We start from the raw sequence: 25,549 nt of genomic DNA, 5'->3' as shown, positions 1-25,549 counted from the left end.
ACATAATGCATGAGAATTTCCAAAAATTAAGTGACAGACACCAAACCATAAAAAACAAGAAGTCCAGAGGCCCCAATAAACCACCCCTTTTAGCATATCATATTCAAACTACTGAAAGCAATAGATAAGAGGAAATCTTGAAAGCAGTCAGAAAAAAAGAAATGTTACATAGGAAAAAAGATAAGAATTGCATCAGATTTCCTATCAGAAACCATGCAAGTCAGAATTCTATACCCTCACAAAAAAAAATCTTTAAAAAAATTTAAGGTGCTATTGCTCATGTCAATGTAAACTGGTATAGCCACAGTGGAAAACAGTTTGGCAGTTAGTTCCTTAAAATGTAAAACATAATGTAGTTATGACGTAAAAAGTAAAATTATCCAATGACACAGAAGGAGTTTCACATTAAAAAAAAATTATTACTGTCAGCCCTGTGGCCAAGTAGTTCAAGTTCCATGCACCCCGCTCTGGCAGCCCAGGTTCATGGCTTTGGGTCCTGGGCGTGGACCTACTCCACTCATCAGCCATGCTGTGGAGGTGGCCCATATACAAAATAGAGGAAGAATGGCATAGATGTTAGCTTAGGGCTAATCTCCCTCAAGCAAAAATAGAAGAAGATTAGCAACTGATGTTAGTCAGGGCGAATCTTCCTCACCAAAGGAAAAAAAAATCATCACCTTTAACAAAATAGAGAATGAATAGTATTATATAAATATTGTATCTTAAATAGTTTATTCAACCTATTTTAAAAATAGCTTAATTTACTGAAAGAAAAATTTTTTTTAAATGTTTAATATAAATTTACCATGTGAACCAGCAATTTCACTCCTAGGTAAGAAGTAAAATGAAAATATATGTCCATACAAAGATCTGTAAGCAAAATGTTCCTAAAAGCATTATTCACAACAGCCAAAAAGTGAAAACAATTCAAATGTTCATCAACTAGCAAACAGATGAACAAAATAGGATAAATCCATACAATGGAATACTACTAAGCCATACAAAGGAACAGAATCCTGATCCATGCTACAACATGGATGAACCTCAAAAACATTACGCTAAGTGAAAGAAGCCAGATGCAAAAGACTCAATATTGTATGATTCGATTTATATGAAATCCCAAGGAAGGCAAATCTATAGGCATAGAAAGCAGACTGGTGGTTGCCTGGAGTAAGGAGTCGGAAGGTGATTGACTTATGGTCTGAGGTTATCTTTGGGGGTGATGGCAACATTCTAAAAGTGGATTTAGGTGATGGTTGCACAACTCTGTAAATTCACTAAAAATCAATGAAGTGTACACTTAAAAAGGTAAGTTTTGGGGGCCAGCCCCATGGCCGATTGGTTAAGTTTGCGCACTCCGCTTCGGTGGCCCAGGGTTTCGCTGGTTCGGATCCTGGGTGCAGACATGGCACCACTTGGGGGGCTTGGGGAGAAAAAGCAGAAAGAAAAAAAAAACAACCTCAATGAATTTTAAAGAATAGCTATCGTTAAAAGTATGTTTTCAGACCATAATGGAGATCAATAAAAGACAGATATCTGTAAGGGACATTGTGAAGGGAATGAAAAGATTAATCACAGACTGGGAAAAAAATCCCTGTAAATCACATATCTGAAGAAGGACTTGTATCCAAAACATATACAGAACTTTCCAAATTCAATAATAACAATAATCAAGACAGCGTGGTACTAGAGGAAGGAGAGACACACAGATTGATGGAGCAAATAGAGAACACAGAAATAGATCCACACAAAGATGCCCAACTGATTTAAAGTATGACCCATAAAAGTAAAAACTGATAAACTATACCTCATCAAATCGAAAAACTTTTATTCTGTGAAAGACTCTACAGAGGAAATGGAAAGACAAATTACAGACTGGGAGAAAATTTTGCAAATTATATATCCCATGATAGACTTGTATCTAGAATATATAAATCACAAAACTCAACATCAAAAAAACAATCCCATTAGAACATGGGCAAAAGACATGAAGAGACATTTAACCAAAAAGGATATACAGATGCAAATGTATATGAAAATACAAATGTGCAAATAAGAACATGAAGATTTTCAACCTCACTAACTGTCAAGGAAATGCAAATGAAAACCATAATGAGATATTACTACAAGTCTATCAAGTGGCCAAAATAAAAAATTGTGACAACACCAAATGCTAGTGAGGATGCTGAGAAAATGGATTACTTATACACTGATGGTCGAGATATAAAATGGTGCATCCACTACGGAAAATAGTTTGGCAGTTTCTTTAAAAACTAAAAATGGGCTTATCAGATGACCCAGCAATTGCACTCTTGGGCATTTATTTCAGAGAATTGAAAACTTATGTTGGTGCAGAAATCTGTACACAAATGTTCAAAGCAACTTTATTTGTAATAGCCAAAAACTTGAAATTACTGAAATGTATAAATGGTTAAATTGTGGTATATCTGCACTATGAAACACTACCCAGCAAGAAAAAGAAACAAACTATTGATACAGGCAACAACTTGAATGAACCTCCACGGAATTACGCTGAGTGAAAAAAATTCAGTATCAAAAGGTTACATGCTATATTATGGTTCCATGTATACAACGTTCTTAGAATAACAAAATTATAGGGATGGAGAACAAAATAGTGGTTTCCAAGGGTAAGGGATGTCAAGGAGGAAGGGGGGAGGCTATAAAGGGTACCTATGAGGTATGATGATAACATGGTGATGGTACATTTGTGTACCTTGATTGTAGTGGAAGTTACATAAAGTTATACAGGTGAGAAAATTACACAGAAATCCCCCCACACACACAGACAGACACAATTGCATCTATAACTAGTGAAACCTGAATAAGCCTTCTGGATTGTACCAATGTCCAATTCCTGGTCTTAATATTGTGCTCTAGTTATGCAAGATGTTCATATCAGGGGAGGTTGAGTGAAGTGTGCATGGTATCTCCCTGTAGATCTCTTTGCAATTCCACTGAATCTATAATTATTTCAAAATAAAGTTAAAAAAAATTAACAGTAAAAAAATAAGCACGTTGATTTTTTAAATGGGCAAAAGATTTGAACACAAAATTCACCAAAGAAGTGATATGTATAGTAAATAAGCATACAGAAAGATGCTCAACATTATTAATCATCAGAGAAATGAAAATCAAAACCACAATGAGATACCACCACACACCTCAGAATGGCTAAAATTAAAAAAAAAATTAGCAATACCACGTGCTGGTAAGGATGTGGAACAACTGGAACACTCATATGCTGCTGGTGGGGATGCAAAATGGTATAACCACTCCGCAAATGTTTGGGAGGTTCTTATAAAGGAAAACGTTCATTTACCATGTAACCCAGAAATCTTGCTCCCGGACATTTACTCAAGAGAAATGAAAATTTATGTTCACACGAAAACCTATATACAAATATTTATAACTTTATTCATAATAGACAAAAACTGGAAACAAACCAAATGTCCCTCAACTGGTGAATGGAAAAACAAAATGCAGTACATCCATATAATGGACTACTACCCAGCAATAAAAAGCAGTGAGCTACTGATACACACAACCACACAGATGAATCTCAAAGGCATTTTGCCGAGTGAGAGAAGCCAGACCCAAAAGACTACATACCATATGACTCCATTTACTTGACAATCTGGAAAAGGTAAAACTATAGGAATGGAAGGGCCAGCCCGGTGGCGCAGGGGCTAAGTTTGCACGTTCCACTTCTTGGCGGCCTGGGGTTCGCTGGTTCGGATCACGTGTGTGGACATGGCACGGCTTGGCAAAAGCCATGCTGTGGCAGGCATCCCACGTATAAAGTAGAGGAAGATGGGCAGGGATGTTAGCTCAGGGCCAGTCTTCCTCAGCAAAAAGAGGAGGACTGGCAGTAGTTAGTTCACGGATAATCTTCCTCAAAAAAAAAGAAAAAACCTATAGGAATGGAGATCAGACCAGTGGCTGCCAGGGTCTGGGAATGGGAGAGGGGTGGAATACAAAGAGGCAATACCAGGCAATTTGCGGTGTGATAGAACTCGTCTGTATCTTGATTGTGGTGATGGATACATGGCTTTGTGCTTCAGTCCAAAGTCATAAAATTGTACACTGCAGAAGTTTGCTCTGTGTAAATAAACAAGCAAATCAAAACAAGATCCCCCTGCACATCCACCTAAGTGACAGAGTGTGCTATCAAAGATAGAGAGTAAAGGGAACTCATACACTGCTGGTGGTAGTGTAAATTGCTACTATGGAAAGCTATTTGGCAATATCTCCTAAAATTAAACATACGCATGTCCTATAAATAATGAATTCTACCTCTAGATATACATGCAACAGAAATATATATTTACCAAAGAAAGTAAATACAAAGATATTCACAGCAGCTTTATTTGTAATAGCAAAAACCTGGAAACCATACGAATGTCCACAAACAGTGGAAAGGATAAATCAATCATAGTATAGTCATACAATGGAATACAGTATGGCAACGAGAATAAAGGAAATACTGCTCACATGACAACATGGGTGAATCTCACGAACAACATTACATATAAGAATCCAGACAATAAGAGTACATAATGTAGGATTCCATTTACTAAAGTAATCAAAGATGTTACAAGTCACAACAGTGGTTACCTTTGGGCAGAAGTAGTGACTTGGAGGAGATCACAAGGGAGTTCTAGCAATGTTCTATTTTTTAATATATGCTGGTTACTGGTTTGTGAAGATTTATTAATCTGTTCATTTAATATTTGTGCATTTTTTCTGTTTGCAAATTACACTTCATTTAAAAAGTTTTAAAAGCAGAGTATGTACATTTCATTTTCTTTCCTTTTTAGAATTTAGGTTTGCTGATCAAAGATTCTCTGATTCCAAAGGGGAGGAGCAAGAATTATACATGAAAACCTTTGTCCCTGATTGGAAAGGTGGGTGGAGGCAACTTTTGATTACTTGCTCTATCACGAACAGGGCCAGGGGCTTCACAACAACTGAGAGAGGTAGGTATTTTATTTTTGTTTTTAGAGATGGAGAAGACCCAAGGACTATATGATGAATGGTTTCAACCATGATTATGTGATTCAGCATTTCTATAATGATAAACTCAAGAAACATCAGAGAGAGAAAGGCCTCTAAAGAGCATCTAGTCCAGCTCCCTTGTTTTACAAAAGGGGGACATGTGTCCTAGAATGGAAAGGACTCATTCAAGATTAGCCATTTACTGAAAAAGAAGGGACTAGAACTTCAGTCTCCTAAGTGCCATCCAGTATATATCCAATGCGCCATGACCACTGCTCACGTACAAATTATCAAGATACTTTATGAAATGGAGGGAAGAGCATTAAGTTGGGAGTTGGAAGACCTGGATCCTGTCCCAGTTTTGCCAAGTGAGCCTGACTTCCACTCTTAGGTTTTAATTTCCCTACCTGTGAAATACGGGGTAACAATAACAAAATCAACAAGAGGTAGCAAGTCTTGGATCCATGACAAAGGGAGATCCAGGTTTCGTGGGACCTGAAGCTTATAATACTTGGAGCTCTCTTTAAGGATAAGAATACAAAATTACCAATACAAAATTAGGAACAAAAGTACATGTATAAAATGAGAAAAGAAATACAATAGAGTACACATTTGAAAAGGTCAACAAATGTTAGACATCTCAAAATTCAGGAAAAATGATATAATAAATACAACTATATTTTTATTAATCAACTGCCTGATACACCTCTATATCATTCCCACTTTTCTTGTCTGTTATAGTTGAAGACTCAGGACTCAGCATATAGTTGTACTCACAGCTAAGATTTATTACAGCAATTACAGTGGGGACACACAGACGGATCACAAGGGGAAAAGACACAGGCAGAGCCAGGAGGAATCCATGTGTAGACTTCCTTATGCCCTTTTTCTCCCATGAGGGGCCACACAGAACACAATCTTCCCTCAGCAATGAAAATGCAGGGACACATGTGTGATGTTGCTGCCCAGGGAGACCCAGACTCAGCATCCATGATTTTTATTCGGGGCTGGTCACGTAGGTACCTTCTACCTAGCTTGCACCAAAATTCCAGACTCCCAGGAGGAAAGCAGGTGTTCAGCATAAACCACATTGTTTGTATAAACAATCTAAGCACAGTAAGCCACTCTCATCAGTTTCCTGTTAACTAGGGACACTCTGAGAACCAAGTTCCCAGATGCCAGCACAGGGCCACCCTTAAAAGCAGGCCTTTCTAAGGACGGTAGTCACAGGCCTGCCATATTAACTCTCTTCTGCACGCTACTCAACGTTTGTACTTCTGCTACATGTCTGTGCCTTACAATCACAGGAGTTCTGAAAAATTCCTTTTGACAGAACTCCCGTGAAAATGTTAATATAAATGTATGTTGTGTTTATGACTGCATACGCTGTACACTGAGTATATTCCTGACAGGAAAGAACTTGCACTTGTTGATTTCACATATCTGATTCGTGGCTGGAAGACTTTTCCACAGACTAGCTTCTGGCTCCATACATTGTGAGCCTTGATTCTCCTCCACTGCCAACATACTTCCGGCACCTAGTGTTGTCAAGCACAGTGACATCACAATGTACTCTCCAGCCCCACCCCTCCTGTACTGACACTGCGTGCATCAGCACAGTAAGCAGTATTCCTGGAAGCAGTTTCAATACAGAGCAGCTAGCAATAACTTGAACAGGTACAGAATTGGTTGTGAGCCCCTTAAATGTCTCCCCAAGTCCAAACTAAATATATCCCAATTTAATGTCTTGTTAGCTAGATTTCCAATATACCTCCGGCCATTGCATTGCGACCCAACACGAGATCAAGTGAGGGAGACAGCAGAAGGGAAAGAGAGGCGCCCTGAACCAACTGTGGCTAAAATATCTTTTGTAGATTTTATAAACCATACAACTATCATAAACCATAATGCTAGGGCTCCTTCCAGCCCTGTGCAAGCCCGTGACCCTGAAGTTTAATCTCAAACTTCACTAGCTTCACTGTGCATCAGTGTCTGGTCCAGAAAGTTACAGAAGAGAAACCAAACACTAAGAAAAGGCTTGGGACCCAGATAATAAGGCAGAAGGGAGGAGAGTACACAACCAGAAGCAAGGATAAGAAAATCAGGGTGAATTCCAGATAACCAGAGTGCAAAAGCACCCTTGAATGAGTGACCAGCAAACGACCTAGGAATGGAAAGATAGCCTGAGCTGGGACACAACACAAGGACTCCAACTACAAAGCTGTCTTTCTTCCATGGCTGAGGTGAGAAATCTAGTGTGAGGTTTGGTAGACAATGAGTGGACAACAGGAGGAAGTAGTTCAGAGGAGTCAGGCTTCTTGAACCACAGGCAGAGAGGAACTGTGCTGGGCAGGCACAGAATTGAATTGAGAAATCCAGGAACCAAGGAGAGAGTTAAGAAAGACAACGTTCTGAATTGGTTAAGATTGAATTCTCAAACTACAGCCCAGCATCGAATATTTCCCAAGCTTTAACAGGCCTTCTAGGTACCACATGCCACTCTCTGCCCTCTGTGGGTACAGGGAGCAGATCACCATAGTCAGAATCAGAAGAACTGGTTGAGTCCTGCCTCTGTCACTTACTGCACAACCTAAGATAAATCACTTCCCCTCTCTGAGCTCAGCTGCCTCATCTCTAAAGTGAAGAGAATGATAATGCAGTCCGAGGAGCCCATGGAGAATGCAATGTGATACTAGGATGAGGAAAAGGAACTGGAGAGGCATTCTTCCAGAACCAGAACACAAAGACCCATGGGAAAGCATGCTGTGAACTGCAAAGCTTTGTAGGAACTGAAAAGCCTTGTAGGAATGTTAGCTTTGCTTTGCTACAGTGGAGACAACAGCACAGGAGCTGTGCCAAACTAGCTCTCTGCATATAGTTGGAACGCTTAGAACATGCCAACTCACTGACTCTTCTCTCTCTAATGTACAAGCAGTGTAAAGCAGTGGTCTTGTTGATATTCTAAGGGGAAACTGACAGTACTTCTTTGGTTTTTATTTGATATGAATAATGGTCATTTTACAAATAAGATGTACTCCAGTAAGTAGTTTTGCTAGGAAGGGAGAAGGAAGGAGGGAGAAGGGGACATGAGCAACCATCAAAATGTCCGAAAGAGGGAGGAAAGCAAGGGTAGATCTGCTGTGACTCTAGGTAACAGTTGTACCCCTCATCTCCCCACTGACCCCTGTCCAAGCCCTACTCTATCCTAGTAAAAAGATATATATGGAAGAGATTGGCAGCAATGTAAAGAGGTATGCGGTTTTTAAAGTCACATGGCCTTGGACTACACAGATCCTCAGAAGCAAGTGACAGACCTGATGGCAACTCTGGTACCCCAGGTCACTCTGGAGAATCCATCAGCAGGACTCTCAAGCATGGGGATAAACGTATATGCTGGATTTGGCAGTTATCGGCTGCAGTATTAAGGATGAAAACGTAAGGATGGTGCCTTTGGACAGCTGTGCAGCACAGCAGGCCATTAAGCTCCCCTCTGATTCAGCCTCTCCTCGCACTTGAGCACCAGCCACAGCTGAATAAACCAACTTGACTCTTTGTTTGCCATGATAAAGCATATTCTGTTAAATGCATACTCTTTTGACCCAAGTGCGACAGTCCCTCCTGCAATCTGAAGGAAGATGTGGACTAGCTCATGGACAAGCAACACAGTTCAAAGTCCCAGAATCACACAGCACTGGAGCTGGAAAGAGCTGAAGCAGTCCTTGAAGCTGAGCCCCTTGCTTTGCAGATGGGAATCGAGATGCCTAACAAAGGGACTTGGCCAAGAACACACGCAGGGCCCAGGGCCAGCCCCACACTTCAGGAGCGTAAATCAGGGCAGCAGGCTCTTAGCCTTGGCATCAGGCTCAGAGTGCATGTCCTGTGTTCTCAACTTGTTTGGCAGGATTCTGGGTTGGCTGATCCTGAATCCCAACTCCCTCTCAGCCATCTGAGAGAGCTTAGCCAAGTCCCTCGGCCTCTATGCTCAGTTTCCTCATCTGTCTTGTGGATCTAACAGCACCTATCTCACCAGGTTGATTCAAGGACCAAAGGAGATAAGATGTGAGAAGCACCTTTGCCCCACTTCCTTTGCCTGAGCTATTGTTCCTTATGGCCTCTGATCTCCTGTCCTCCCAGCCTAAAGCTGACTTGTCAGGAGGGGACTCCTGTATCACCACCATCAAAACCCTGCCCAGATTTCAGCACACAGCTCAGAGCCAGCCTCCCTCTGGAGCCTTCCAGATCTCCCAAGGAGATACATCCTGCCCTCTCCTGAGGCCTAGTAACACTTCACAGATAGTCTTTCTGTGGACAGTTATCTGGTCCTGCCTCAAAAGAGTGTCTGACATACTTGCCTTTCCTACCCAACTAACATGCACTGACTCCAAGGCAGGGCCTATCTCACTGATCTGCCAGCTCCAGTATGGTATAGTAGCTTACCATAGTAGAGAGTAGCTCTACCATGCTGGATCACTCCAACTGAACAGTTTATCATCATCATCAGTCAACATATACTGAGTGTCTCCTCTGGGGACCATACAAAAGTGAACTGGGCAGGGTCCTTGTCCTCAGAGAGATTCCAGTCTAGCTCGGGTAACAGGGCACACACATATGCACATGAAATGGAAACCACTCAAGGTAACTTTACACGAAAAGAGTACTACAGATAGGGTTCTGGAAGGTTGTCAGGAAGGAGCAGTCCTTGAAGCTGGCCTCCGAGGGTTCATGAAGACATAGGAAGTGAGGAGTGAGGGCATTCACCATGAGGCAGCAATATGGAGGGCAGTGGCACCAAGTGCTGGAAACCGGAGAAGAGCCCAGGCTGTGGGAGTGGAGGCGGCAGCTATGATCGAGAAGGCAGGGGAGGGCCACCTTGAGCAAGATCATGTTATGATCATAGCCTCATTAAGTTTACAGGGTCTTGGCTGAGCCCAAGCCCATTCACTGCTCAGAGTAACCCCATGGGTTGAGGACTGTTTTTATTATCCTCATTTGACAGATGGGCAAACTGAGGCCAAAGAGGTTCAGGCACTTGAATGCCAAGCATTGGGAGCCAGGACAACCCCTGGGCAAGGTTGTGTTTTAGGAATCACGGTTATGCTACAGGGGAGACCACGATCACAGGGGCCCAGAGAGGGGTTAGAAATCTGCTTGTGTCATGTGAGCAAAGGCCTCAGCTTTGAGAGAGCTCAGGAAACATCTGAACAGGATATTCTTCCAGAAACTTCTTTTCCTTAAGGATTCTATCTATGGTCCCTCTACTTTTCCCTGCTGATTTTGTACCAGAAGTCGGGGATCCAGCCTACCTGGCATTCAGTCTTCCTTTACTTTCTCAGATGGTGCACACACTACCTCTATCCCCATGGGAAAGTTTCCATCCTTCTTAACAAAGGGCTGGGGCAAAGCCCAAAGAGCACTCTGCTCTTCTGTGACATTCCACATAGGACAAATGACATTTAAACACATTGGCCACTCTAGCAACTGGGTTCTTTATCTCGTTCCTAAAGTGGGCTTCCCATTTCAGGAATGACATTAGTGAAACGAAACAAAGACTGATGAGCAAAGCCCTATAATCTGTCAAAGCAGCAGCTGCTCTTCTGGATACACACAGGAAGAGGCCAGTGAAGAATGCGGAAGACAGAGCACTCTACCAACGTTGAACTGGGGACACTCAACTCAGCATTGGATAGAAAGGACAGAAGCCATTTACATGAAGGCGTCTTTCTAGTGCCATGTCATTAAGATTATCAAGAAAGTACATTGATACCAGACACACTAACAGCTGTCCACAATTCTAAACTTTCACTTAGATTTAGAGCACGGAGATAGGCCTTGGCCAGAGTCTGAGAGCAGGTCACACTTGTTTCTGCCATAAGCTCCCTTGGAAAAGTGTCCATTAACTCCCATAATTAGACGTCCTTAGGATCCATACTACAACCAAAAAAAGTGCAACTCTCCCTGATCGCATGGATAATTCAACAACCTCTTAACTCAAATTGCGCTCCTTACAAAATATTTTACAGATGCTTCATACATTCAAAGTTGGGAGAGAAACAAATATTTGCTGTCTCCTTCATATCACAGAAGGTCAGTTTCTACATCTGCATAATCGAGGATTTTGCCCCCAATAGAAAAATTCATCTTATACAAATTTTCAATTTATGATATAATCAGAGTATCACTAAGTACTCAAAATCAAAGGATTTGAGATGTACAAGGCATTCTGTGATGAGACTTTTCTTTTCAAAATGCTATGCATGGACCAGCCACCTAGGCATCACCTGGGATCTGGTCAGAAATGCAGAATCTCCAGTGCACCCAGAATTTCTGAATCAGAAGCTACATCTGACAAGATCACTGAGGGATCTGAATGCTCATTAAAGTTTGAGAACCACAGATCTAGAACACCAGTTTTCAAACTGTGTTCTGTGGCGTGCTTTATGGGCCTCTATGGAGAATGGCCCAAGGAGAGATTGGGAAGAAGGAGTGGGTGGATTGGGCCTTGCTTTAGCTGAGCAGCCTGCCTCTGATCTGTTTGCGGGGTGGAACCTCTGGCCAGACCAAGATATTCCACGGCAACAAAAGTGTGAGAACCATTATTCTAGACCAATCATCTCATTTTCTACATGGCACAACTGAGATCTTCCAAAGAGCATAAGGGACTTTTGCCAAGTTCACATCATAGTCCCTTGACCACTGTTAGAAAACTCTGAAATTTACAAAGCCTGGGAACCAAGAAAAATCTTCATAGTCAGTGTTTCTGGAATAACCTCCAACCTGCAGAGTAGAAGCAAAAATTGAGAACTCGAGCCTCACCAGGAGAGGACATGATATACAAGGCTCTGCTCTGGAAACAGCCCTGTGAGGGAAGCAGCATTTGTGCCACCTGGTTTACAAGAGAGGACAGAGACACTAAGTTCCAAGGTCACAGGAAGAGAAGAGTTGATGTCCAAACCCAGGTCCCCGGACCCTAAAGCCCAAACTCTGGACATCGTCATTCCACCACCTCCTGGCCACACACCCTTCAGCCCCTCTGTGGGCCATATGCACTGGCCCAGCCTATGAACCACATGGACACAGATAAATCAAAAAAGGGAGTGCTACTGTCCTCATGGGCCCTTGGAAGGCAAACAATGGGCTCACATCCCAACCTTTAGGCTCCCAGTATAGGCTCTTCACAAGGAAAACGCAAACTAGACTGCTATATCTTCACAGTAATGAGCATTAGGAGTCTGTTTGTTTTAATATTCATCATTATATATTTGACATCTCTTTGTCTTGGGAAAGTCAGAAAGATCAAGAAGGCAGGAATACTCAGAGGAAGGAAAGGAGAATACTTTACAGTGTACCAACACATTAGTCTTAGTATACTTTGTTTTCATACTCACAACCCCCAAGCATTGCATGGAGCTTTCTGCCATGGAAGCTACTCGCTGATCAAGTCTCTGACCACCGATCACCTTCAATTAAAAATGAAGTTGGATGAGTCAGGCAATAGATGGCACAATGAGCAAGTAGCACATTACTACTGTCAAATCCTAGCTAGTGTCATCTCATACAAAAAGCAGGCCCCTTTCCTAAAACTTCCTCCAAGTATCATTTGGGAACATTCAAGTTGGGTGACAAAATATGCCAAGGTCACCTGCCTTCATCGTCTTGTCTTCACCACTCACCCTCCTCCTTCAAAGGCAGCATGTCCAGTGGCAGTGAGGGAGGGGCCTGCACTGCCAAAGCTCTCCTGGCCCTGGATGCTGTCAGAGCTCAGGCCATCCGTAAGCTGGCCTGGGCGAACTCACACCACGCCTCCTTTCTATGGGTTGTCGGCAGCAGCCACTCTGCTCAGTCTGGGCAACTCAGGGTGCCACAATGGGCAAATCAACTTTCTGGTGGGGGCCAGGAGGATCTAGCCCCAACATCCTCACCACCCCCTCCACGGTCCTCAGAACTTAAAGACCTAATGTCATCTCTCCAAGCTTTCTTCTAAAGTCAGGAACAAGAATTAGAAAGCTCATCACAAGCCAGGAGAATGAGGCAGCCTCCAAAGAAGACCCATATGTTCAGAACAAGGACAGGAGCATGCTGCAGGGATCACTGCTCATCTGTGGAAGGCTGCTCCTGGGCCACCCAGGGCTGCATCTTATTCACCTGTCTTTCCTTGTTGTCTACACGCTGCCTGGCCCATCAGAGGCACCCAAAGGTTTGTCAAATGACTGACTAACCAAACAAGAGAATCAATGAATTCTTCTCAGGGAGAGAAGCAAACTTGCCTTTAACACTGTTAGTGAGCGCACAGACCAGTTGCACCCAGAGTACAGCGCAGAATTCTTAGGGCAGCCTCTATGAGTTAGACCCAGTATAGTTTCTCAGCCACATCTCCAATGAACTCACACCACAAACAAGTCTGCCTCAGCCAGGAATCTTCTCCCAGCTCCCTGAATGTATCTGGCCCTTTCAGGGGGCCCTTCCCCCATTTCCCACCTAAGGAGACCCTTTTCACCCTCAAGACCTAGATGAAATGGTCCTTCTCTCTGAGGCCTTCCGCAGCTCCTTGCCCCGAGTCAGTGGTTACTTCCCCTTCAAGTTTTCCTGACCCCATAGGGCCTCGATTCAGATCAGGTGGTTTACAGGACTGCCTGGAAGATGCCCCCACCAGCCCTGAGGGACGCAGAGCTGAGTGCGCCTGTGGACCTGCACCGTCAAGGAGCCTCTTACAGGACAGGTGTCTGCTGACAACTCTGCTTTGCCCTGTGCTGTTCCCTACCCAGGTCTGCCCTCTCCCATCAGCCTGGGCTTACAGTGATGCTAACAGACGCTCAGCTGGGAAACGCCCTGGAAGCACACCCCCTTCCAAACCCAGCAGTCTCCTGATGCACAAGAAGCCGAAGCACCTCCCACCAGGCCGGCCGCAGTGTGGAGCGCGGTTTTGCCCGAGGAAAGGCACCTGGTGCCCTATGTGTGCTACTTGGTATGCACCCATTCCTGGGGCACCAATTTTGGGTGTTGATTGACCCGTTCAGTCCACCTGGATTGCAAGGCCTCAGGCACAGTGAGGGCCTAACTACCCCGCCGAGTACAGGTCCTTGAGGGCCGATCCCTGCTCTGCAGCTCCCCGATGGGCAGGGAGAGACTGTCAGCTCGGTGTCACAGGCTGAAGGGACAACCTGTCCAGCCCTGCTTCTCCCTGCTCCCTTCGTGGGTGTTATTCCCCAGTCAGCCTTTGGCACGCCTCACTCCCTCTCAGGGGGCAGCTTCCTGAAAGATTCCACCTGAGACAGTTGCTTCTCGAGTGGTCCAAAAAGCAGGTGCTAAGACAGGGTCTTGGTGCGGGATTGCTCATCACCTGCCCCAGTGGTAACGAGGACCTCATCCCGGGGGTTGGTGGTGTGCAGACAGCCCAGTGGCTAGCACGTTCCTGTCAGAACTTTTTGCTGGGCTGGCGGGTGGAGAGGAATTTGCCGGCAGGTGAGGGGACCCAGGCGTGTGGCACGTACAGGAAGGACAACTCGAAGGACAAGGGGAATGGATGGAGGTGACCCTCTTGCTTTGATGACTGGCAGGGTGATGAGAATCCCGGGGTGATTAACAGAGTGAAAACTAAGGGGGAGCCCCAGAGTCTCCTCAGTAGGTTGCAAAGTCGCCCCATCTCAGGCAGTGGACGAAGGGCAAACCCAGGATTTGATAGGAGTGGCTGAACTTCAAAGACAGCTGAACGTTCACCAAGGCAGGTCCGTCAGGCCAACATCAGAAGCCCCATTGGGAAAACCCACACCCCTGACACAAGAAACAGGCACATCCGGGCGAGGGCCCTGGAAGAGCTAGACTCCCCAGATGCCTCTGAAACCTCTGAGCCTGGAGCAGTGGCCCATTCCTTCCCATAAAGAGCTAATGCACCCATCCCATCGCTGAGGGAGCAAAAAGCCTGCACATCTTTCTCCATGGGTGCCTTCCATCCCAGAAGGTAGAGTGACCAGCCATCCTGGTTTACTGTAGGACTTGCAGTTCTAAAACCAGGAGAGTCCCAGGAAAACCAGGAAGAGTTGGTCGGCTTCCTGCCAGGGCCCCAATCAGAGTGAAGTCACCACACAACACAGGCAGGATGTGCCAAGCCTGCTAAGGGAGGAAAGGAACTGCACAACCGCCTGACCCATGAACGGCAGTAGAGGTCCCAGGGTGGCACTGAACGGCCAGCATGCGGGGGCTGACACTGATGGACACCACTGGCAAGGAGGCCTGACCCCTCCAGCGGCAGAGGGGGTCAATACCACACGGCCTCCCTGGGGGCACAATGGATGGGCAACCCACCAAGGTGCAGCCTAAAATGGACCCTCTAAAGAGCAAGAACACACAGCAGGTGGCTGAGGGCAGCCACCCCAACAAAGTCATGATCCCTTGCCCAGGTTCTGCCCCTGAGCCAGTTTTCTGACCTGGAACCGTGGACTAGGGAGGTGGCCAGGACCCTAGGGGGAAGGACGCTGCAGTGCCATGGCAAGTAGGCACGGGAATGACCCCCCAACCCCTCCCAAAGGGACCTCTGGCTATGCACTGGGGGACTGAATGCTGGGAAATGGGATTACCAGACCGTGGGAGGCTGTTGGACACAGCGTCCAACCCGACATTGACACTGGAGTCTCAATAAACTCGGTCTCCGCGTCCACTTCAGGAGGACCCCCATGCTGGAGTTTCTGACCAGAGGACGTCACTGGGTCCAAGGTGTGCTGGGCCATTCTCGAGAATTTGTCAGTTGGGCTTGAGCAGGGAGAGCCTGGAATCCAATACACTCCACAACAAGGTGCAGAGCTGAGTGAGATGTCTTCTGAGGACTCTTTCAGAACATGGGATAACACTTAATGTTAAACGAAAAAACATAAGACAGAATGGTCACACAGCAGGAGCTCAACTGAGTAAAGAGGAACTACACGGAAAAAGAATGGGGGGAGGGTCAGCCCCATGGCATAGTGGTTAAGTTCAGCGCCCTAGGCTTCGGCAGCCCAGGGGCACAGGTTTGGATTCTGGGGCACTCACCAGCCACGCTATGGCAGCGACCCACATATAAATTGGAGGGAGACTGGCACAGTTGCTAGCTCAATGCTAATCTTCCTCAGCAAAAACAGAAGTGGGGAAATAGACCCATACTGTGAGCATTCACGCCTCCGGGCAGTGCCTCCTGAGCAACCTTTGTCCTGATTCTTCGTATACTTTCTGTACTTTCCAAAGTCGCCACAGCGAGCATGCAGATACTCAGGAGTTAGCCGAGTGGGTCTTCTGCAACAGAGTGCATTAGTCCACCCATTCAAGCCCCCATCACCATAGCTATGGGATGGCAACACGTGCTCCAGATCCCCCACACCTGAATCTCGTAAACAAATAAGCTGGACCATACACTGTCACTCAGCCACAGTGTGACGTTTGGATGCCGTCCCTCAAGCTGTGGAGGGCCTGGCGCGGGGGTCGTTGCTTGTTTGCTCAGAGACTGAGGACAGTAAAGAAGATGTTACTGAAACTCAGAAGATGGAAACATGGAATTGAGCCTCGCCCCGCCCCCGATTGAAGGTGCTTTTCTGGCTTGTGATATGAATGCAAGTGAGGAGGTTGCCAGAAGTTCACGGAAACTCCCAAGGTTCCAACTCGGCTGGGCCACCCTCTGTGTGCAGGCACCACACCTAAGCAGTGGCGGCAAAGTAGCTCGTGGGTGACTGCAGGTGCCTTGTGATGCAGCTTCCTCCTGTGGACTTGGAGCGTCACTAAGACAAAGCAGAAATAAGTACAGTTCTCAGGTTGGACCACGTGATCCAGGCCGTACTGAGAGGGATGCAGCCAACTGGAGCTGCCCAGGGGACAGGGAGCAAGAGGAGCAGTGGAGTCTGCCTGTTGGAAGCAGGCCACATGAGGATTGGGAGGAAAAGGGAGACTGGGGCCAAAGAAACAAGGCTCGCTGTCCTCTTGCTGCTGCACGGCTGCCGGGCCTCCTCTTCAGAAAGGTCAGGACACGGAACTACAGCCAAGCGGTGACAGAGGGAATCACAGGGATGAGAAGGAGCCCATTCTCAGGGGCAGAGTGCTGGACGCAAGGGCACCTCCTCCTCGGGGACCACTCCTCCCAGGTGGCGGGCCTGCGGGTGGAGGGCAGCCTCCAGCTGGAGGGGTGGTGGACATTCCCTGACCTTTGGGATCACTTACACTTCCAGAGTCTAGGTGAATGCCGAGTGCAAAGCAGGCATGCAAAGGGAGGAGGAGAGCAGCCCCCGAGGGCCAGAGGAGGAATCTGAAACGCAAACAACCAAGGGGAGATGAGCACCCAGGCTTCGGAACCAGCTCCCACATCTCCGCACCAAAGAGACCAGCAGCTCAACAGAAAGACGGGCAAAAGGCGTTTCAGAGAGGAGGAAACCGGACCTGCCGAGAAGTATATGGGGGAAACTGGGAGTTTGGGTCAAGCCGGTCCCAGACCTGTGGTGCTGCAAAACACGTGGCAGGAGCCAACGGGAACCTTCCCTGGGCCTCAAAGAAGCACATGGGAGGCAGAGGCAGCATTCTCCATGGTGCACTCTGCACCTCTCGGCAAGTGAGGAAAATGGGTAACAGGCGCAGCAGAGGGGAGGGGATGCAGAGAAGTAACACGGAGCAGAGAGGATGAGCCAGGCAGGAGAACATCTGTGCCAGAGAGGGGGACGGCAGAGCCAGGGTGGTGAGCACCGAGAGGCCTCGTGGCAGCAAGTTCCCAGGGGACAGCTGGGGGGGTGGGCTAGATGGACACGGGTCACTGGAAGGGTGAAGGATAAGAAACTGCAAAGGCGAGGGCTCAGACAGCCCATCTGGGACAGTGAGTTCTGCAGGGTGCTGCCCGGAGGGAGGAGGAAGAGAGGCTGACTGAGCAGATGCTATGGGCTCCGAAGAGGAGGCGACGTCCTGGGGGCATTTGCCACAAAGAGCAGTGGTGGACATGCTAAAAGGACTTCCTAAAAGGAAGATGGGCTGCGGTATGGGGATGTGCGTTATGGGGATGGAACCATGGACTGAGAAGAAAGCAGGCCCCCTGCAGCCGAGGCCTGAATCCCACGAAGGGGCCCTCTGCTCCTCACCTCACCTCAGGGCCAGCATTCGTGCTTCCTGGAGCTTCGGCAAGGAGCAAGCAGGTGCAGCTCACTGGAAGAGAAGGCAGTGCTCTGTTGATCCACACTGACTGAGCAACTACTGTGCCCCGGGCCCGTGGCTTGCAGAAACGAGTAAGAGCCAGTCCTGGCCTTCAAGGACCTCAGCGCTCCTGAGGGGGTCCCAGACTCTTGGAGAGCAGCTACAACCCTCGGAGATAGGAGCCCAGGGAAGGGAGGGAGGGAGAGCTAGAGTGCCGCCAGAACCCAGGGACAGGAGTGCCTGCCACCAGGCGTGGGGCAGAGAAAGGGATGTTCAAGTTGTGCCTGGAAGGAGGACAGGAGTCTGCCAGGACAAGAGAGGTAGGCATTTGAGCCCCCGGGGACCATGTGCCAAAGCAGGGAGTCCTGGCAAAGTGCGTACACTCAGGGGGCAGGGGCTCCCCAGCACACTGACCCACATGTTGGGCCACAACGGGGGAGAGAGCTGGCCCACCAGAAGGCCCCCCAGGGCCCCAAGGGGTTTGGGCTTCAACAGGCAAGGGCCCAGCAGGGTTTTCAGGAAGGCGTTGATGAGGGCAGATGTGCTGCTGGGAAACGGGATGGGTGGCCTGTGCAGCTCCCACTGGACTAGAAAGAGCCGGCACCCAGGCCGATGGGGAGGCACTGGGAACAACCAGCACGGGCCCCAGACTATGGGGCTGGAACTCAGGAAGTGGCCATGGGGCAGGAAGAGGGGCCTTCATTCTGATCAGGCCTTTGGGAGGCAAAGCCCCAGGACTGGGTCATCCAGGCAAAGACCAGGAAGGGCGCAGGGATGTCGAGGAGCACAGCGCGGCAGTGAGTGCCTTCAGCTCCTAAGTGAGAGTCAAGACAAGAGGCAGCTTTGACAGAGAAGGGGGCACTGGGGGGACACGTCAGGTCTGAGGGGCAGCAGAAAAGAGTGGGGACTTTCCTTCTCACCTGCAAACAAAGGCCATATCAAGCCTGCCCCTCAGGACCTCCTGGCACGCCCGCGGTGGCCTGGAAGAAGGAGACCCTGACACTCCAGGCACAGGACTCAGCCTAGGGGTCCTGCCCTCTCCCGGCCTCCGCGTCCCCCAGGGTCCCTTCGGAGGGTCGGCCTAGGTAGCCAAGAACTCTGTGGCTGCCACTTGACTTCTGCCTCTGAGGTCACCGCGCACCAGGCGCCTAGCCCCTCCTCCTCCTCCCTCCCTTTCTCCCAGCTCCTCCCCCACCTTTCTCCCAGCTCCGCCTCGTCTCCTGAAGCCCCGCCCTCAGCCCCGCCTTCTCTTCCAATAGCGGCTCCTCCCTCGGCTCTTTCCCTCAGGTCTGGCTTCCATAAGGCTCCCCCGGCCCCTCCCAGCCCCGCCCCTGCCCCTCCGCCTCCCCGCAGCCCCGCCCCCTGGCTCACGTTGTCCCCCGCCTCACTCTCCCCCTAGCCCCTCTTGCCCGTTCCTGACCTGCTCCCAGCCGCTGGTCTCCAGGCCCCGACTGGGCCTGCTGAGCCCTCGTCCCTTGGGGCCGGGGGAGTCCACTGACTTCTCCTATCGGCGGGGGCCCGCGTGCACTTGTGCGCGTGACGTCAGCGCGTGTCTTCGTAATGAGCTGGCTGCGTGCCTGCGTGCCTTCGTACAGGCGTGCTGAGTTCCGGCGTGCTGCGTGCTTACGTACGTGGTCCGTGCTCGTGCATTCCCGCAAGAAAGGGGCTTCAGCGGCTGGGCGAGCGTGGCGCGGGGACAGACCGCCGCCGCGGTCTTCGGTCCCTGGGCGTAGTCTCCTCGCCTGGGTGTAGGAGGCGGCCCCGTCGGGACACGGGGAGGCGGAGGACCCTGCTGCCCAGTGGCTGCAGCGGAGTCGGCACAACGCGCCCGCCACTCGCTCGGCCCGTGGATCCGGGAGACCCGCGCCGCGCAGCCCGAAAGGCTCCAGGACTCAGCCCTCCGCGGGACGGTACCCCTGGGCTGGGAGCGCGCGCAGGCGACCCAGGCCGCTCTTTCCTGTCCCTTCGCCGCCACCATCACACGCCCGCCCTCCTTCTACGTGTGTGGACCGGCGACGTGCGTCTGCGCCTAGAAGGGCGAGTGTGGCGGTCCACAGGCACCGGTAGGTCCGCCCTCGTGTTTGCCTTCCTGCCTCCCGTGACCCTTCAGCTGTGCCCCCACCCAGGCCACGGGCTCCGCTGTGCCCTCAGAACACGATCCGCTTCCGTGACGTGATGTGCTGTGCTGCTGGCTGCTGGGGCGTTATGTGGTCCCACAGCCCGCCGGGGCCAGAGAGACCCACTGCCGTGATGAGCAGAGCCAAAGCGTGCGTGAGGGGTTTCCCTCCAGTTGGACCCTCCCGGGTCCTGCTGGCCTCCAGTCCCTGCTGAGTTGAAGACCGTTCTGGTACTTTAGCCCACATTGCTGTCTCGTACCTGATGACCTTGTCTCGTTATCCCTCTTGTCCTTGTGCAGGCGAAGGAGCCGAGACCAGAGGAACAGGCTTTCCTCTTCAGGCCACCAAGCAGGTACTCTCCGCATCAGGAGGCAGGAGGGCACTCGGCCCCCTTCGTACCTTTACGGTTACCTCAGTTCTCTCTAGGGATCCCAGCCACACAGTTCAGGTCTCCTGGTTGTGATTTTGTGCTTCTGATGAGAAAAGGACCAAGACAGCGAGTGGCAGAAACTAGGCAAACCTGCAGTCCAGTCGTCTACCCCAGGAGGAGAGTAGAAGTGGCCAGGCCACAGGGGGACATCCAGCCTCTCTCATAAATAATCCAAAGCCAGTGAACAGGGCGACCCTTGGTCACCCATCCGGTTAGCAAAGGTTAAGTGAAAGGAGATGCTCAGGGCCGATGAGTGTGTGAGGAGATGGCCCTTGCCTGTGGTTGGTGGAGTGTACGGAAGTGAGCCCCTGTGGAAAGCCTTCTGCTGGTGCGGATCGGCACCTCAGATGTGCATGCCCTGTGACCCAGGCCTCCTCCTAACTATATCTTCAGTCAACACCTGTTTGTGGGGACGTCCTTTATGGTGACAGAAAGTGCAGAGCAGTCTGTGACTCACCATCAGGAAGATAGTCAGTGAATTGTGGGAGAGCCAACTATGGGATCGCATACAGGCGGTGACGAATAGGACAGAAGAAGATGTGCAGACGTGAAAGAACGTGCTTGATGTGCTGTTAATGGAGAAATCAGCCTCCACCCTTGGAGACGTCCAGGCAGGAGCACACAGCTCTGTTAGTTTGCCAGGGCGGTCATGTCAGAGTACCGCAGACTGAGTGGCTTCAACAGCAGAAAGTTGTCGTCTCACAGTTCTGGAGGCCGGAAGTCCAAGATCAAGGTGTCGGCCGACTTTGCCTCTGCTGAGGACTATGAGACAGAATCTGCTGTTCCGCCCTTGTCCCCGACTTCTGGTGGTTTTCTGGCAATCTTTGGCATCCCTAGGCTCATAACTTTCTGCCTTCCTCTTCAAATGGTGTTCTTCTGTGTGCGTCTCTCTAAATTTCCCCTTTTTATGAGTACACCTGTCGGATTGGATGAGGGTGCACCATAAGGAGCTCATTTTACCTTGATTACCTCTGTAAAGACCTTTTCTGTGTATATCAGGTCAGATTCTGAGGAACTACGGACTGAGACTTCAAGACGTGAAACTGGAGGGGCCACAATGCAACCAGTAACAACCTAGAAAGTCCCTGCGGTAGGAGGAAAGCCTTCGTGGCTGCAGGGTGGTGAATAAAGTGGGGACGAGAGTGAAAAGCTGGAGGGGGGCGCAGATCACGTGGGGCCTTGCAGGCCGTGGTGAGAAGTGTGGGTCTCTGCTGCTTGGGGAAAGAAGCCTCTGGAAGGTACTGGGTTAGGTGCCCTCAGTGCCTCAGCCCCCATTCTCACAGTCTTGTGGAGGATGAGGTTCCCCGAGGTGCCATGACCCAGCTGAGGTTTGGGCCTGGGGCCCTGCTCCTCCCAGTGCACAGCTCTGTACCCTAGTGACAAGGAGGGATCCCCTCCAGGGACAGGGAAAGGAGCCAAGGACAGGGTGTGCATGCTTTTATGTCCCCGGTAATGGTGAGCTCTCTCTTCATCCTGCAGTGCCTCCGTCTCAGCTGTAGAGTGGGGTGACAGTAGCAGTGCCCCTACCCGGTAATTTGAGGGTTGAATTCTATGATCCGTGGATCGTGCCCATCCCAGGGCCTGGCATGGAGATGGTGCCTGCACATTGCTGCCGATCGTTCTTGCTCTCATGATTCGTTTCTCTCAGCTTGGGACTCCTGCTGACAGCGGAGTGCAGTGGTGCAAGAAGGGGTTGGAGGAGGATAGCAGCCAAAGGGGTCAGTCGGGAGGAGACACTTGACAGGGCCATCTGAGATCGAGGGCATCCGCTGGGCCCAGCTGAGGTTGGATAGCAAGGATTTCTGGTAGCAGCCCTGTGGTAGGGGCCGGGAGATTTGGGACCTGCGGTGCCTTGGCAGTGGCAGTGCCAGGAAGCAGAGAGGGTTGGAGTGGGTGGGGGTGGCAGAAGAAGAAGCATAGCCCAGGACTGTCTTTGTCTGTGCTGGGAGAGGGCTAGAGCCAGCCCACTGTGCTGTGAAGCCAAGGGGCCCTCCCTCCCTCCCTCCTCTGTGCTGCCCTGGGGCTCAGTGACCTCTGTTGTACAACTGACCACGTGCTGTCCTGGCTGTGCCTTTCTCTAGCTGTCCCCAACCTGCTCCGAGAGCTCCCCAAAGACTCCATGTGACGGGCGAGTCATCCCAGTGGCCAGCCTCTTCCGTCAGGCCTGTCAACTGACTGTCTGGTGATTGAAAGGAGGAAGCAGCACTCTCCGCTACTCCACCGTCCAGGTCAGTGGGGTTTCAGGGCACCTTGGGGACGCTGGGGAGAGGTCAGGCCCACGGGCCATGAGCTTGGAGTGCCGGTGCGTGAGGTTTATTGACATTGCGGTTCTGCGTTTCCACAGGCCATGTGAGGCCCAAGGAGCTCTGGGGAGATGAAGTTCAGCTGCCTCTCCTTCCGGCAGCCCTATGCAGGTTTTGTCTTAAATGGAGTCAAGACTGTGGAGACGCGTTGGCGTCCCCTGCTGAGCAGCCACCGGGACTGTACCATCGCCATCCACATTGCTCACAGGGACTGGGAAGACGCAGCCTGGAGGGAGCTGCTGGTGGAGAGGCTGGGGAGGACCCCCGCTCAGATTCAGGCCTTGCTCCAGGAAGGGGAAAAGTACGGCCGTGGAGTGATAGCTGGCAAGTGCTGCTGTGCCGACCACTGCTCAGACACCTCCCAGGGCTGCCCCCGGGACCTTGCTCTGGAGATTGGTGGCTTGTTTTCTGTTGAACTGCTGCATGTGTGGGCTATGTGGTTTCTTTCAGCAACACACCTTCAGAGGGGCAGCAAGGGGCACTTGGCTGAGGGTTGGCAGGCTGAGGTTCCACAACCCAGGGTGAACCCTTTCTCCATCCTGGGCCTCCGTTCCCATTTGTGATTCAAGAGGCAGGATGAGGTCCGAGTCTGCATGTGGGGTTTGCCTGTGTGTATATGTGCTTGTGCGTGCATGCGTGTGGCAGAGTCCATGAGATGCAGCACAGCACACAGAGCGGGTTGGACTGGCCTCTGGACTCAGGCTGCCTGCCTGGCTTTATGTGCCTGTCCCACCCCCAGTGGCCGCTGCATACTGGGCAAGTCCCCTGACCCCTCAGTGGTTGAGGTCCCACATCAGTTCCGGTCACCTGGTGAAGTGCTTGGGGACCCGAGGGCCTCCAATTTCCCTGCAGGGGCCGGGGCCCTTGTGATCTGTACCTGCTGCCCTCAGCAGTCTGACTGGGATCTGCCTGTTATTTTGGTGGGGTTGTTGAGGACAGGACCCTCTCCTCCTGATTGTCCCTCCCTCGGCCTCTCCCAGAATCCTGCGGACAGAGTTTGGCACGTCAGAAGTGCTCATTCAGAGTGACCCACTTCACTCCGTGTCCATTGGGCGATATCATCTTAGTCTCTGATGGCTGTAACTTTGAATACCCATGTTCTCTGACAGGCAGGCCCTGGTTTATGGAAGGAAAAACATCTCTGTGCTTCTCTCTTTGTGTACAGGGCTCGTTGACATTGGGGAAACTTTGCAGTGTCCAGAAAACTTAGATCCTGATGAGGTTGTGGAACTGGAAAATCAAGCCGTGCTGACCAACCTGAAGCAGAAGTTCCTGACGGTGCTTTCAAACCCCAGGTGGCTGCTGGAGCCCATCCCCAGGAAAGGCGGAAAGGATGTCTTCCAGGTAGACATCCCAGAGCACCTGATCCCCTTGGGGGAGGAGGCCTGACGAGCGTGGGCTCCTCAGAGGAAGGTCACCGAGAGACCAGCTAAATCATGACCCAGCAGCTCGTCGTCAAACGGAGGACGTGGAAATCGGGTTCCGTGTGGATTGGCACCGCAGGGGAACGCGCTACCCACTATGTGCTGTTCATGTAAACAGCTTCTCCACTCAGATGCAGGGATGGGGGAGCGGGACTTTCCTTGCACATCTCTGGGCTCGGTGACAGTCTCAAGGACTTTGACCTTCAGGAAAAAGGGAAAGCTGCCAGAGAGTTCTTGGCACTGCCACTCATTTTGGTCCAGCTGATTTCTGGATTGACCAAAAAATACGTTTTAAGAGGAATCGTTAGTGTTCTCCCCTCTCTTTGTTCTAGTCAAACTCATAGAGTGTTTGCACAGCATCCAGGGGATGTTGTGTGGAGGCTGGGAGCGGGCGCTGAGTGATTGCTGGAGAGTGACCAGCCCTGGATGGCCTCATTCCTGATGAAGAGGACCTCAGACTTGGAAACAGAGCACCTGTCTGTCCTTGCAGAAGACTCTTGCTCTGTTGTAAAAGTGTCCCTTGGCTCATGGGGCATGAGTGTTAGACATGTTGCACAGCCACTTCATGTGTGAAGAAAGGAGCCTAAATACAGCTCTTTCGGAAAAGTGATAAGTAGCATTGTTTATTTTATAGAAAGTCTTTTTCTTTGTTTTGTTTTTTTTTGTCGTTTATTGGGAAAATTTCTAATGGTTGTTACCTATGAGCATGATGGGCTAAACCAGGCAGTGGTTGGACATCCCTCGGCAAATGAGGTGGCCCTACTTTTAGGTGGACCTCTTTGGAAGACCCCTGGCTCTTGGTCAAGAGACATTCAGCTGCTGATCAGAAACTTTCTGGCATCTTAGGGGGACCCATGAGGAAAGACTCTCCTGTTTCAAGATGCATGAATAGTGTTAGATGATAGCCCCAAGGTCAACAGTCAGGCTGTTCTGTGTCCTGACCACTAGGCCAGGCTCAGGGAACGAGATCTTCCTGGGCTTGCCTTGATACTCCCTAGCCAAGTCCTTGGCTGAATGTGTGAAAACGCTGGTTCTTTAAATGAGAGGACAGTGGGGACCAAAGCCTGTTTGGGACCAGGATTTCCAGCCTCCTCAGGCTTATCTGAGGAGGTGTGTGTAGTATCACAAGTT

The 25,549-nt window shown here is 49.7% G+C and overlaps 2 protein-coding genes across 19 annotated transcripts; one reads left to right on the top strand and one right to left on the bottom strand.

The window, feature by feature from the left end:
* Window positions 1-14,626: 14,626 nt before the first annotated feature.
* On the bottom strand, window positions 14,627-20,626 carry LOC138921804 (uncharacterized). Its single transcript, XM_070257164.1, has 5 exons — window positions 20,521-20,626; window positions 19,565-20,035; window positions 18,098-18,156; window positions 17,191-17,275; window positions 14,627-16,754 (listed from the first exon to the last, which is right to left on the bottom strand). Exons 1-5 carry the CDS (start codon window positions 20,624-20,626, stop codon window positions 16,477-16,479), a joined length of 999 nt encoding a protein of 332 aa, XP_070113265.1. The 3' UTR covers window positions 14,627-16,476.
* LOC138921856 (protein EOLA1) lies at window positions 19,349-25,031 on the top strand. 18 transcript variants are annotated; one of them, XM_070257469.1, is made up of 8 exons: window positions 19,552-20,207; window positions 20,561-20,613; window positions 21,691-21,781; window positions 22,171-22,221; window positions 22,340-22,475; window positions 22,773-22,919; window positions 23,036-23,318; window positions 24,160-25,031. In XM_070257469.1, exons 7-8 carry the CDS (start codon window positions 23,066-23,068, stop codon window positions 24,381-24,383), a joined length of 477 nt encoding a protein of 158 aa, XP_070113570.1. In that variant the 5' UTR covers window positions 19,552-20,207; window positions 20,561-20,613; window positions 21,691-21,781; window positions 22,171-22,221; window positions 22,340-22,475; window positions 22,773-22,919; window positions 23,036-23,065; the 3' UTR covers window positions 24,384-25,031. The 18 variants fall into 18 exon arrangements, with proteins under 18 accessions (XP_070113567.1, XP_070113568.1, XP_070113572.1 ...); XM_070257470.1 differs by lacking the exon at window positions 22,171-22,221; XM_070257464.1 differs by lacking the exon at window positions 22,340-22,475.
* The last annotated feature ends 518 nt before the right edge of the window (window positions 25,032-25,549 follow it).

The sequence above is a fragment of the Equus caballus genome, chromosome X (assembly GCF_041296265.1).
Source record: "Equus caballus isolate H_3958 breed thoroughbred chromosome X, TB-T2T, whole genome shotgun sequence".
Taxonomy (NCBI): domain Eukaryota; kingdom Metazoa; phylum Chordata; class Mammalia; order Perissodactyla; family Equidae; genus Equus; species Equus caballus.
Note: the sequence above shows the minus strand (reverse complement) of the source record. Positions and strands in the feature narration are given on the sequence as shown.

Excerpts from the sequence above, each read along its gene's own strand:
- LOC138921804 (XM_070257164.1), bottom strand. The coding sequence starts at position 20,626 with ATGCGGAGAGTACCTGCTTGGTGGCCTGAAGAGGAAAGCCTGTTCCTC. Across the intron at positions 20,036-20,520 it reads TAACGAGACAAGGTCATCAG|TCCTGGAGCCTTTCGGGCTG; the intron begins GTACGAGACAGC and ends CGGAGGGCTGAG. Across the intron at positions 18,157-19,564 it reads AGACCAGCGGCTGGGAGCAG|TGAGCTGCACCTGCTTGCTC; the intron begins GTCAGGAACGGG and ends CTTCTCTTCCAG.
- LOC138921856 (XM_070257466.1), top strand. The coding sequence starts at position 23,066 with ATGAAGTTCAGCTGCCTCTCCTTCCGGCAGCCCTATGCAGGTTTTGTC. Across the intron at positions 23,319-24,159 it reads CGGCCGTGGAGTGATAGCTG|GGCTCGTTGACATTGGGGAA; the intron begins GCAAGTGCTGCT and ends CTTTGTGTACAG.